The sequence below is a fragment of the Plecotus auritus genome (assembly GCF_963455305.1).
Source record: "Plecotus auritus genome assembly, chromosome: X".
NCBI lineage: Eukaryota > Metazoa > Chordata > Mammalia > Chiroptera > Vespertilionidae > Plecotus > Plecotus auritus.
In genome coordinates, this window is record NC_137784.1 from 31280487 (window position 1) to 31294386 (window position 13900).

General features: G+C 40.8%; 1 protein-coding gene across 1 annotated transcript in view; it reads right to left on the reverse strand.

The window, feature by feature from the left end:
* The window catches only part of DACH2 (dachshund family transcription factor 2), a gene marked incomplete at its 3' end in the record, with an annotated part of 454016 nt that overhangs the window by 142646 nt on the left and 297470 nt on the right, over positions 1 to 13900 (reverse strand). The window contains exon 3 of the mRNA XM_080652343.1: positions 5989 to 6147. Coding sequence (XP_080508469.1) covers positions 5989 to 6147 — 159 coding nt within the window. The remainder of the gene's footprint in view (positions 1 to 5988; positions 6148 to 13900) is intronic.

Below are 13900 nucleotides of genomic sequence, written 5' to 3' on the forward strand. Positions count from 1 at the left end.
TATAGTTATAGCTATAGATATATGTTAATGTTTTCTAAGTCTCTTGTATCTGTGATTTAATATATCTTGTTAATTTTGGGAAAATTTTGAGTCATTGTTATTTTATTTTTTAAAAAAGATTTTTTAAATTGATTTTTTTAGAGAGAGAAGGGAAAGGGACACAGAGAGAGAAACATAATGTGAGAGCAGAACATCAATTGGCTGCCTCTTGCAAGTCTTCCACCAGGGATCAAGCCTGTAACTGGGGCATGTGCCCTGACAGGGAATCAAACTTGCAAACATTCTGTGAATGGGACGATGCCCATCCAATTGAGCCACACCAGCAAGGGTTAGTCATTATTACTTTGAATTATTTTTCTGTTACATATTCTCATTCTTGTTCTGGTATCCCCATTACATGTTGTATACTACACCTTTTGTAATTGCCACATAGTTCTTGGATATTCTGTTTTGTTTTTTTTGTTGTTGTTGTTTGTTTTCATTCTTATTTTTTGCTTGGTTTTTCAATTGGGACTTTTGATTGACATATCTACAAAGTTAAAAATTATTTCCTAAAGCATGTCCAGTGTACTGATGGGCACATAAAAAGCATTGTTCATCTTTTGGGCAATTTTTTTCAGAAATATTATATTTATTTTTTAACTCTTTATTATGAGAGTATTATAGATGCCCCTCCTTTTGTCCCCCATTGCCTGCTTCCACCCAGATCCCGCCCTGCCATAGGCCTTCACCATTCTATTAATTGTGTGCATGGATAATGCATGTATGCATGTAAATTTTTGGTTAATCTGTCCTCGTCCCTCCCCCTTCCCTCTGAGATTCATCAGTCTGTTCCCTGCCTCTGGCTCTACTTTATTTATTTTGTTCATTAGATTCCTTGTTCATTTATTTTTATTGTTAGATTCAATTGTTGATAGATATGTATTTATTGCCATTTTATTATTACTATTTTTAAACCTTTTTTTCTTCTTAATCTTCTTCTTAAAGAAAACCCTTTAACATTGCATATAATACTGGTTTGGTCATGAAAACTCTTTTAGCTTTTTCTTGTCTGTGAAATTCTTTATCTGACCTTCAATTCTAAATGATAGCTTTGCTGGATAGAGTAATCTTGGTTATAGATCTTTGTCTTCTATCACTTGGAATATATATTTTCTGGTACTCACTTCTGGCCTGCAAAGTTTCTGTTGAGAAATCAGCTGATAGTTGTATGGGTGCTCCCTTATAGGTAACTGTTTTTTTTCTTGCTGCTTTTAAGATTCTCTCTTTGTCTTTAAACTTTGGCATTTTAAATATGATGTGTCTTGGTATGGTCCTCTTTGGGTTCATCTTGTTTGGGATTCTCTGCACTTCCTGGACTTGTAGGACTATTTATTTCACCAGGTAAGGGAAGTTTTCTGTCATTATTTATTCAACTAGGTTTTCAATTTCATGCTCCCTCTCTTCTCCTTCCAGCATCCCATGATGCGAATGTTGGAACACTGGAAGTTTTCCCAGAGGTTCCTTACACTATGTTTATATTTTGGGATTCTTTTTTTTTCTCTCTCTCTCTCTCCTGATTGGGTGTTTTTTGTTTCCTCATATTTCAAATTCTTGATGTCCTGTATTCTACTATTGAGTACCTGTTAATTATTATTTTTTTCAATTAGCTTCATTTCTGACTGGTCCTTTTTTATATTATTAATATTCTCACTGAGCTCCTTGACATTCTCACTAAGTTCCTTGAAGCTATTGTTAGGTTCCTTGAGCATCCTTATAACTATTGTTTTGAACTCTTTATTTGGTAGTTTTCTTGCTTCCATTCCATTTAGTTCTTTTTTTCTGGAGACTTCTCCTTTTCTCTCATTTGTGACATATTTTTTTTCTCCAAATTTTGGCTACTTACTAGTGTTTGTTACTATATGTTATGCAGATTTTCTATGTCTCCTAGACTTGGTACAGTCACCTTGTGTAGTAGGTGTCCTATAGGACTAGTGGCTCAGCCTCCCCAGTCACCTGAGCTGGGCACTCCAGTGTGTGCCTCAGTGTGAGGTGTGTGCACTGTCTTATTATAGTTGAACCTTGATTGAATTTGGATTACTGGGAGGGGTTAACATACAGGCCAATTGGTTGTAGGGATTGGGTATGACTACAGCAGAAGAGCTGCTGTGCAAGAGCCAATCCTGTGGTGAAGAACTTGCTTCAGTGGAGCTTTGGTGCTCACTGAGTCTGCCCCTTGAGTGTGTCACTCGTGGACTTGGTTCATTTGTAATCTGGCAAATGAACTCAAGTTGAAGCTGACCACTGGGTGCACTGTCTCTGGGGCCTCCTCAGAGGTGCAAAGTCAGCCTCCGCTTGTGCCCTGACTGGGGCCACCCAGCATGAATTACAAGGTAATATGCAATTGGCTGCTGCTTATATTGATCTTGGAAGTACCCAGGAGAGAACAAGCTCTGAACCTGGCTGTGCTGCCACCAGTGCTGGGCCTGGGGCAACTTGTTGGGATATAAGAAGCATGCTGACACCACCTGATGCTTGTTTTGGAGATTTTAGGAAAGTCCAACAAGAGACTAGTTGGATGGAAAAGCCACTGGAAATGGCTTGGATGAGCCTACAATTAGGGAGGGGTGGAATTTCAGGACATCACCAGGGTTGGCTGAAAAGTGTGAACCAGGTTGATGGAGATTCAGATATGGCAATCTATCAGCTCGGTGAGGGGAAGGGCTCAGCAAAGGAACACTATCCTTTGCTTGCACTTCTGTCTGGGGGAAAGCTGCCCTTCCAGCTCTTGCCTTGACTCCAGGCAAGTTACTTCCTCCCTGAATGTCCCAGGTTCCTTTCAAGCTGCTGCCCATGCACTGGAACTCAGAGGGAGTGGTTTTGTGTAAGATGAACTGCCAGAGACTCCTGCAGCCTCTGTGTCACTCAGCCACAATCCTCACTGTTCTTTAGAAACAAAAGCTGTGGGGAGTTCACTTCCTGGCACTGGAAACCTGGGCTACGGGGGGGGGGGGGGTGCAGGGTAGGGATCCCTTGCTCTTCACAGGAAGTCTCCACAGCTAAGATATCCCTCCTGATTTTAAACTGCCACATGTGGGTATGGGACCAGCCAGTTTGAAATTCTGTCCCATGTCACCTTCCCTCCTGTCTCCACATGCTTCTTCTTTAGTTCCCTAGTTGTAGGACTTCCGTTCAGCTAGATTACAGGTGGTTTTGAATGATTTTTATCCTATATTTTAATTATAAATTTTGATGTGGTTTTGTTAGGCAGTGATTATCCAATGCTGCTATCTTGAGAAAGCTGTTGGACAATTTTTTATTTACAAAATTTTCTTTTTATTTTTGGAATTTCCACCTTTAAATTTCATCTGTTTTTGTATATTTCCTAGTTTTTTTTCATTCTACCAGTATATTAATTATTGTTAAATTAAATTCTAGGTCTGATAATTTGAAATATCTGCTCTAATTTTGGTTTTAATGATTGCTTTATCTCTTTAGACTGTGTGATTTTTTTTGCCTTTCTATAACTTTTAATTTTTTTGTTTACAGCCAATAATGATGTAGTGAGGAAAGGTAACTGAGATATACAGGCCTTTAGTGTAAGGTTTTATGGTTATCTGGCTGAGAGATAGGCTGTGTTTCCTGTTTGCTGTAGCTGTTGTATTAATAGCTGTAATAGCCTTGCCCCACCACTGTTTTTTATTTTCCATAGAGAATCCATATTAAATAGAACCTGAGGTTTTCCATTTTAATTCACTATTAGTATACAGAGTTATATTGTGGAGATGGTAAAATGTGTAGGGAGGATAAGCATTCTATAATTTTATTATTAGTCTCAGTCTCTTAGAGAGCCTGTGTCCTTAACGCTGTAACTTTCACAAGTGCTATTCAACATTTTCCCTTTTAGGTGATACAGGAAGACTAGAGGGACCTAGAGTTGTGTGATTCTCTTTTCACATGTGGAAGGCTACAGGGGTTGGGGCTGTGTAATTCCCTCCGCGCACATCAATTGCTACAGGATTCTGGAGTTTAGTATATCCATTTCCCTAGGTCAGCAAGGCTCTGATAATACCAATTAGTCTGGATAAAATTATTTCCTTTGAGGGTAGGCCTTTTTTTTTTTTTTATAAATTTTTTATTGATTTTTTTTTTAAATATATTTTATTGATTTTTTACAGAGAGGAAGGAAGAGGGATAGATAGTCAGAAACATCGATGAGAGAGAAACATCGATCAGCTGCCTCTTGCACACCTCCTACTGGGGATGTGCCCGCAACCAAGTTACATGCCCTTGACCGGAATCGAACCTGGGACCTTTCAGTCCGCAGGCTGACGCTCTATCCACTGAGCCAAACCGGTTTTGGCTTTATTGATTTTTTACAGAGAGGAAGGGAGAGGGATAGAGAGTCAGAAACATCGATGAGAGAGAAACATCGATCAGCTGCCTCCTGCACACCCCCCACTGGGGACGTGCCCACAACCAAGGCACATCCCCCTGACCGGAATCGAACCTGGGACCTTTCAGTCCGCAGGCCGACGCTCTATCCACTGAGCCAAACCGGTTTCGGCAAGGGTAGGCCTTTCTTAAGAAGTAGATAACACACTGGGAATACTTTGATATAGTTACTTTTCCTCCCCTCCTTCCCCCGCTTCTTGCGCCCCCGCCCCCCCTCCCATCCCCACTGCCAGAATCATAAAGGGCATTTTCTCAGGTCTTCACTTTGAAAACCTGATGGGGTTCCCTTCCTAAATCATTAAAGTGTAGGGACTCCCTAAGTACCTTTCAAGCTATTTTCACATTGAATCTCCAGGAATCACTCAATTACTCTTTAAATGCTTCTAACGTGTCCAGCTGTTGCTACTGTTCCCTATATGTTATCATTTTCTGCATCTGCCTATCTTTCCTGTTTGGGGATAACTAGGCCCTGTGAACTCAACCTGAGATGGATTTAAGAGTTGTTGATTCCACTTTTTCATTGTTATGAGGACAGGAGTGACAACTTCTAAGCTCTACATGTCAAACCATAAACCAGAAGCCCTCTAAACTTCTCTCCTTTATGACATGTCTACCTTAGTCAGTCCTTTTTGACTTCTTGTAACACATTTATAACTTTCCTGGCATTAATTTTGTTTGCCTTTGCTTAATTAACATTCCATTTTTATGGGAGATTTCAGTCTTGAGATTCTCCCTTCTTTATAGTAAGACACCATAACTTTTTTATGCTTAATAACTGATGAATTTCATTAAGACTTGGTGCATATTAAAATATCTCATAATTACTTCATTGTCTTAATCCTAGGTTTTAGTGAGAGAACAAAAATCTTAGGGAAAAAATAATGGACCCCTTCTCTCAAATTTCCGATTTGTAAAAAGTGTAAGATTTTAGTCAAGCAATGTATATAAGACCTGCTTTCCTACAACAATAATTCTGTCTTTGACGTTTCTAAAAACAGCATCTAAAGCAGAATTTGTATACATAAGCAATAGTTTAATTACTGACTAATAATAATAGTTATACAGTACTTTGCTGCCAGCAGCACTTCTTTTATTATTGTTAGCCTCACAAAAATCTTCTAATGAGTGGGTATATTTTTATTTCTACTTTTAAATTGTGGACAATTACACTTGGAAAAGTTATCTGACTTCTCCAAAATAAAAAAGTGATGTGGAATTCCAAATATGTGGAATTTAAACCCAAGTTTACATGACCATAGACAACATTCTTAACCACTCTGCTATACGTAGCACATACTTTTACTCTATTACATGACCTTTCAATCTGTCTCAACTCTATAAACCCTACACTTTCACTGGGTTAAAGATCCAGAATGCTCACCATGGTACCACAAAAGCATTGATAAACCTTACCCTTTTTCAAATAAATTTGTCTTTGTCTACCCTTCTGACTTAAAATTTAAAAACCCTATTGAAGAGAAATAGACTAACCCTACTGGCCCAAGGTTTTCATTTTTTTCAATACACCAAGTTTTTGGAGGATAGTATACATACTATTGGTCAGCAGGTGGTTCTGCTGCAGTGGATTGAGGGTAGGAGCACCCCCAAGGCCTGGCTGGCTAACCAGGGCTGCATGAGTAATTCCATGTTGAGGTGCAGGAGCAACAAGAGGAGACTGCATCTTATCCTTATCCCATGAGCATTCACTTCCACCTAAAAAAAAACACATTCATATGAATAGATTGTAATTTGACATTACATGAAAAGGCTGGTTAAAATTCCTTTTTAGGATTATAATTATTAATATTACTTATTAAAAATATTAAGCATTGTAAGTCATGATGATTTTCAAAGCTTTCAATAGTCTTGGATTTAAGCTGCTTCGGAAAAGACTAAACAACTCTCACTAATAATATAGGGCCACTTGTCTTACAGGTAGTCTAAACAAATCTGGAATCATAATGAATAGCTTTTGGAAGCATTTATCTGTTGAAGGCCATTAACTGAACACTACTGGCTTCAACTCTCTGAAATACATGTGTTATATTTTAATGAAGAACAGTTGCTGTTCATTCAAAAAGAACACACTCATTTTTAAGAGCATGATAAAATTCAAAAATATTTAAAAGACAAAATGATCAGTTATTTTTTTCTCAGGTCCAGCTCTCAAAAGGCTAATCTCTTCATACACATCAGGCTTTTGTACAGAATAAGCTGGATAAAATATAAAACAATGGTCCCCAATTTGAAATTGTACTTTCCTTTTCTCATCCATGCTAGAGAGTGAAGTAATGTGTGCATAAATGCAGACTACTATATTATGGCAGTGATCTACAGTGGTATAGATATTTCACTTGGCACTTAGCATACTATGAGGATGGAACCATTGCTTAACCCATATAGAAAACAATCACAGAATTATTTCCCCTCACATACTTTTATGGAAAAGTCTTTAAATAGAGGAGTATGGGGTTTAATTTCAGTCACTTTGGTTGCAGATAGTCTGGCTTTAGAAAACAAAATGGTTGCATGGACAGTTCCACCTATAAGCTTGATTTGGCTCATTCATCTAGGGGTCAGTGGTTCAGCTCTCATTCCCATGCTGGTATTGTGACATTAACATCTCTACCTGGTTGACTATCCCATATGCTGCCTGAAACATTGATGCTGTTTTGTGGTGGAGTTTTAGTCTGGGAATCTTGGGCACTCTGTAAAATATGTGCATTTACTTAAAAAAAAAGGTTAAAAGAAATTAGACTCATATTCCTAACATTAAACATTGTACTTATTTTCACTTCCTTGAGTTCCCTTCCAGGCTTTGTTCATGGAGATACTCATTTTAACATTGTAAAAACTCTGTCATGTTGCTTCAGGTATCATATTTACTAAGTGGAATGGCTACTTAGTAGTCTACTGAGTTTAATGTACTAAAATGTATTAAACATCAGACTTTGAGTTGATTTCATTATTTTCACTATTATAAATTACACCATAACAACAACATTCATTTGAATTATTTACTTAAAGTCAATTAATTTATGAGTCAAAAAGGTTGAATATTTTTATACTTTTGCTCTCAAGTGCCACATTTACACAAACAGTTTCTAGAGTTGAACATTTTTAAGGACGTATTTTCAGGGCCAATTGGTATTCTTCCTGAAGATTTAAAATTTATTTAAGAAAAATACCTACTAGAATCTCTGCCACCTTTCTACCCACTCATTGACTCCTATGCCAGCTCTGAGAATCTACATCCTCCTAAGCACTATTTCAATACCCCTTGTTTCAAAGTCAATCTCTAATCCAAAAATGGGGGTCTTGGCAAGAACCAACATGGCAGCATAGGTAAATGCTGGTACTTGCTGCCACTGACTCCCACACTACATCAAAATTGCAATAAAAAATCAGAGCAACCATCATCCAGAACTGCCTGAAATCTAGCTGAATGGAAGTTCTACAACTAAAGAAGTAAAGAAGAAAGCACATTGAGACTGGTAGGAGGGACAGAGGCATGGAATGCTCTGGTCTGGAACCCACTTGTGGTGTGTTTTTAATTGGTAGAGATATCTTGGCTTCAGAGGCCTCCTATGAGGAGCAAGAGGTCCCAGCCCCATACCAGACCACTAGCTCAGGGTTCCAGGGCTGAGAAGAGAAGTCCCTACAACTATGGGCTGTAAAAACTAGCAGGAATTGTGGTTCAGTGACATTGAGGCTACTGGAGACCCAAGTAATTCCTCTTAGAGGGCCTGTGCATGGACTTACTTGGTCCTGCTTGCTCTGTGCTCCAGCACTGGGTGGAGGCATTGGGGGAACCAAGGACATTTGGTGAGGAACTGGATTATCTGGCATTGGGGCAGGAACTCGGGGGGCGGCTTTCTTCTAGCCAGAGGTGTTCAAGGGGGTCATTGTTCCTATGTTGGGACCTACCCATCTTGGAGCTGACTGCAGCCATATCTGAGTTTCCATCAGTGTGGCCCACACTGTTAGCTCCACTGTAGTGACTCCTTGAGACCATGCCCCATCCAACTTGAAGCCCCAACTAAGTTGTTTGCAGCAGTTTTTCCATATGAATGGTCTGTTCTGGCTCAGGCTTCAGCCTTTCCTAAAATCTCTTAAACAAGCAGCAGCTGGCATCAGTGTTCCTACACCTATCAATAAGAGGCCTAAATCCTGGCACTAGCACCAGCCTGCCTTGCTTCACAGCTTGGCCTAGTTTGGGAACTTCCAAGCCCAATACAAATAGCAGCCATCTGCAGATTACTGGGTAGCTCCTGCTGGGTGGCCCAGTTAGTAGCTGACTTTGCGCATCCTGGGAAGCCCCAGAGTCAGTGCACCTGGTGAAGAGCTTCAGACAACACCAGATTACAACTATACATCCACAAGCAACACATTCAGGGGCAGACTCAGTAAGCACCAAAGTCCCACTAAAACAAGTCCTGCACCATAGGGTGTAAGCTGCACAGAAGCTCTTCCATTGTAGTCACAGCTGGTCCTCCCAGCCAATTGGCCGGGAGGTCAATTCCTCCCAGTGAAGCCAACAGCAATCAAGGCTCAACTACAACAAGACTGTGCATACATCCCGCACAGGGGTGCACCTGGAGTACCCAGCTCAAGTAACAGGGGAGGTTGAGCCACTGGGCTCTACAGGACACCTACTATACAAGGCCACTCTATCAAGTCCAGAAGACCTAGCAGCTCTACATAACATATATAAAGACAGGGAAGCAACCAAAATGCAAAGACAAAGAAACATGTCACAAATGAAAGATTGAAGAAATCTCCAGAAAGAAAACTAAATGAAATGGTATCAAGCAAACTACTAGATACATAGTTCAAAACAATGGTTATAAGGTTGCTTAAGGCCCAAGCCAGTTTGTCTCAGTGGATAGAGCATCAGCCTTCAGACTGAAGGGTCCCAAGTTTGGTTCAGGTCAAGGGCACATACCTCAGTTACAGACTCAGTCCCCAGCCCTGGTCAGGCAGCACATGCAGGAAGCAACCAATCAATGTGTCTCCCTCACATTGATGTCTCTCTCTCTCTCTCTCTCTCTCTCTCTCTCTCTCTCTCTCTCTCTTTCTCTCTCTTATTTCTACTTTCTCTGAAAATCAATGGTAAAATGTCCTTAGAGAGGGATTAACAACAACAACAACAAATATGGTTGTTCAAGGATTTTAATGAGAGCTTCAAGTGACTCAAAGAGAGCTTCAAGGGACTAAGTGAGACTTTCATAGATCTTAGTGAGAATTGTATACATGAAAAAGGAGCAGTCATAAATTGAGCATACACTAACTGAAATAAATAATAATTTACAAGGATTCAACAGTAGAGTAGAAAATTCTGAGAATCAAATCAATAATTTAGAATATGAGGAAGCAAAGAACACCCAATCAGAACAGCAAAAAGAAAAAGGAATAATTCAAAAATATGAAGATAGTGTAAAGAGCCTCTTGGACAACTTTAAGCATATCAACATTCACATCATGGGGTTGCTAGAAGGAGAAGAGAGGGAGCATGAAATTGAAAATGTATTTGAAGAAATAATGACAAGGAACTTCCCATACCTGGTGAAAGAAATAGACTTACAAGTCCAGGAAGTGCAGAGAGTCCCAAAACAAGATGAACCCAAAGAGGCACACACCAAGGGTTAAAGACAAAGAGAGAATCTTACTAGTAAAAGCAGAAAGAGAAAAGCAGTTAGTTACCTACAAGGGAGCACACATACTACTGTCAGCTGATTTCTCAACAGAAACTTTGCAGTTCAGAAGGGAGTAAGAATAAATATTCAATGTGATGAAAAACAAGGACCTACAACCAATATTTCTCTACCCAGGAGAGCTATCATTTTTTTTAATTTTTTTAAAATATATTTTTATTGATATTTTACAGAGAGGAAGGGAGAGGGATAGAGAGCTAGAAACATCGATGAGAGAGAAACATCGATCAGCTGCCTCCTGCACACCTCCCACTGGGGATGTGCCAGCAACCAAGGTACATGCCCTTGACCGGAATCGAACCTGGGACCCTTCAGTCCGCAGGCTGATGCTCTATCCACTGAGGCAAACCGGTTTCGGCCAGGAGAGCTATTATTTAGTATTAAAGGTCAGATAAAGAGCTTCACAGACAAGAAAAAGCTAAAGGAGTGCATCATCTCCCAAGCAGTATTACATGAAATGTTGAAGGGCATTTTTTAAGAAGAGGAAGAACAAGAGGAAGAAGAAGAAGAGAAAGGAGAAGAAGAAGGAGAAGAAGAAGGAGAAGAAGAAGAAATATAAACAATAAAATGCCAATAAGTACATATCTATCAATTGAATCTAAAAATCAAAATAAATGAACAAAGAATGTAATGAACAAAATAAACTGATGAATAAAATAAATAAAATCAGAGGTATGGAAACATGAAACAGACTGACAAATCTTAGAGGGAGGAGGGTGGGGGAAGGGAGAGATTAATTAAAGATCTTATATGCATATATGCATTACCTATGGATACAGACAATAGGGTGGTGAAGGCCTGGAGTGGGGCAGGAACTGAGTGGAGGGGGGCAATGGGGAGAAAAAGGGAGACATCTATAACACTCTCAACAATAAAGATTTTTCAAAAATGGAGGTCTTTGCCAGTCTTCAACCAGATGAGTTTCAGACAAGGAAACAACAGATTTTGTAGCATCATATGTAAGGGTTGAGGGGTACCTGCTCCTGCCTATATGGAGAAAGATTTTCCAATCAAGTGGCGAAGTAATAAGTAGCCAACTGTTCAGTTCTTGCTATAAGCCATTCAGATTCCATGCATGGAAGCTTAGAAGGTAGGAAATTTGGTTTAATTGGATATACTGGCTTAATGGACCAGAAATCTTTTGCCTTAATCATGGGGAGATTTGGTGTGTTCATTCAAAACAGGCAACTCCCTATGATTACACCAATTGTCCTCTCTTTTTTTCCAGATGTATTTTGTTGTATAGTTATTGGCTAAGAGCAGGGAGGCAATTTATATTTGGTGCATTGACATAAATCAGCATTCACAAATTTGAAATTCCAATTAAAATGAATAAGACATTGTTATGCTGTAATGAGCAGGAATGGTGTGGTAAGGGGAATGTTTTAATAAATGATGAAAGTAACCACACTGAAATGCTGAGAATACTTTATAGTAACATTGGGCAATAAACATGATTATTATCAGAACATACAAAGATTAAAAAAAAACCACAATTATTGAGCAAAATGGAACCACTCCATCATTTTAGCACTATGTCTAACATATGAATTGCCTTACCATTACAGAACTGTAATTTGTAATATTATAAGTAAAATATCAACAAAGAAAGACATTTGGAAGATACTAAATTATACCACAAATATTAAAATGGTATTGCACCATCACAGCAGCAATGCATACAGAAATACTCAGACTGAAACTATGTCTGTATTTATTTTATAAATTGAGAATCTTTTAGTCCACATTCAATATTTAACGGTGGTTTCTGTATTAGTCTAATGTTTTATAATCATACTAGAGGCCCGGTGCATGAAAATTAATGCACTGGAGGGGAGGGGGTCCCTCAGCCTGGCTTGCCTCCTCTCACAGTCGGGGAGCCCTCAGGGGCGGGAGGCGACCCAACGATCAGGGGAAGGCAATGCCCCCATCACACCTCTGTTGCTGCCACTGCCAGCAGCGCAAGCCTCAGCCGGCCCTGGTTACCTGAGCCTTGGGCAGCCACCATCCGAGGCTTGCCTGTGCTTCAGGCGTCGGCTGGGCAATTGCCATCCGAGGCTTGCCTGCACGTTGGGCCAGCCCTGGGCGCCACCATCTTGTGGCTGTGGACACTGTCATCTTTGAGGGCATGGCAGTCAATTAGCATATTCCCTCCTTATTGGCTGTTGGTGCCGCCATCTTTGTGAGGGCATGATGGTCAATTAGCATATTTCCTCTTATTAGATAGGATATTCCAAATAAACTGGAATATAAATATTTTTAATCATGAAAGGATTCCAACGTGTCTTTGTGTGTGCTTTGATGAAAGCTTTAGATTAATTTATCTGAATTCTCATCTCTTTACTGTGTTAAAAATGATAGGAGGGTAGTTAGAGGCTGTAGCCATTTCTACTGAGTATGGATATAAGAAATCATCGTATACTCTGAAGGCAACTGAAGAATGTGGTACATACTTGATATTTGCATCGCAATGGCATTAAATTTCTGGACATATTTTTGTCTTCTGACCTAAAATTGTTACCAGTTTTCAGTTTATGCAAAATGACTTATGACTTAGTTTGGAAGTTTCTGTAGCTGAAAATTATGCATTGCCCTATACCTCTTTATCAGTTTGTAATAACATGCATTGCACTTAAACCTATAAAAATGTTTCAAAAACATTTTACCAATCTAGTGTCAATCCTTTTTTTACCACTATGTGAAATGTTTGGGTTGGGGTATCCACTGCCTTTTCCTATCTAGGTATCTATCTATCTATCATCTATCTATCTATCATTTCTAGATGTGTTAGTTTGCTCAGACTGCAATAACAAAATACCATATACCATAGACTAAATGTTTGTGTCCCCCCCAATTCATATGTTAAATCTTTATCCATGATGTGATAGTATTCGGAGGTGGGCTATTTGCAAGTTGATTGGGTCATCTTACCTAATAATAGAGAAACATGTAAATTGACCGTACCTCTGTTATGCCCACAGCCAATCAGAGTGAGTATGCAAATTAACCCAACAAAGATGGCAGTTAATTTACATATGTAGGCCAGGCGGGCAGCGCCATGACCCGCTCCTAGGGGTCCGGGTCCATCAGGGGCGGGGGAGGCCAGGCGGGTAGCGCCAGACACCGCCCACAAGGTACCAGTCCATCGGGCCAGGGAGGTGGGGTGGGCAGCACCAGACACCACCCGAGGGTTCCGGGTTCAACGCAGTCCCCAGGAGGGGCAGCGGCCCACCTAGCCACTCCTGCGGGGCCCTGGGAACATCGCAGCCCTGGGGAGGGGAGGCCAGCCTGCCTAGCTACTCCGTGGGGTCCCAGGAACATCGCTGCCCCGGGGAGGTGTGGCTGGGCCTGCTTAGCCACTCCAGTGGGGCCCCAGGAACATTGCTGCCCCGGGGAGGCATGGCTGGGCCTGCTTAGCCACTCCAGTGGGGCCCCAGGAACATCGCTGCCCAGGGAGGCGCGCCCAGGCCCTGGGAACATCACAGGCATGGGGTTGCTGAGACCCAGACTGGGCCTCTGACCACAGATTCACAGCTTCATGGAGACCAAGGGCAGGGATCTGCCTCACCTACAGAGAGAGAGGTTCCGCAGTGGCCCCAAGATGCAGGTGGGCCAGGCCATGGATCAAGGGGCATGGAAGGATGCCCGGGCGGAGGGGCAAGGACCTGCAGCCCTGAGGCGGGGGTTGAGGGGCGGTGCCACCTCAGTGGAGGGGTGCCGCACTGCAGGGTACCGGACTGACTGACGTATTC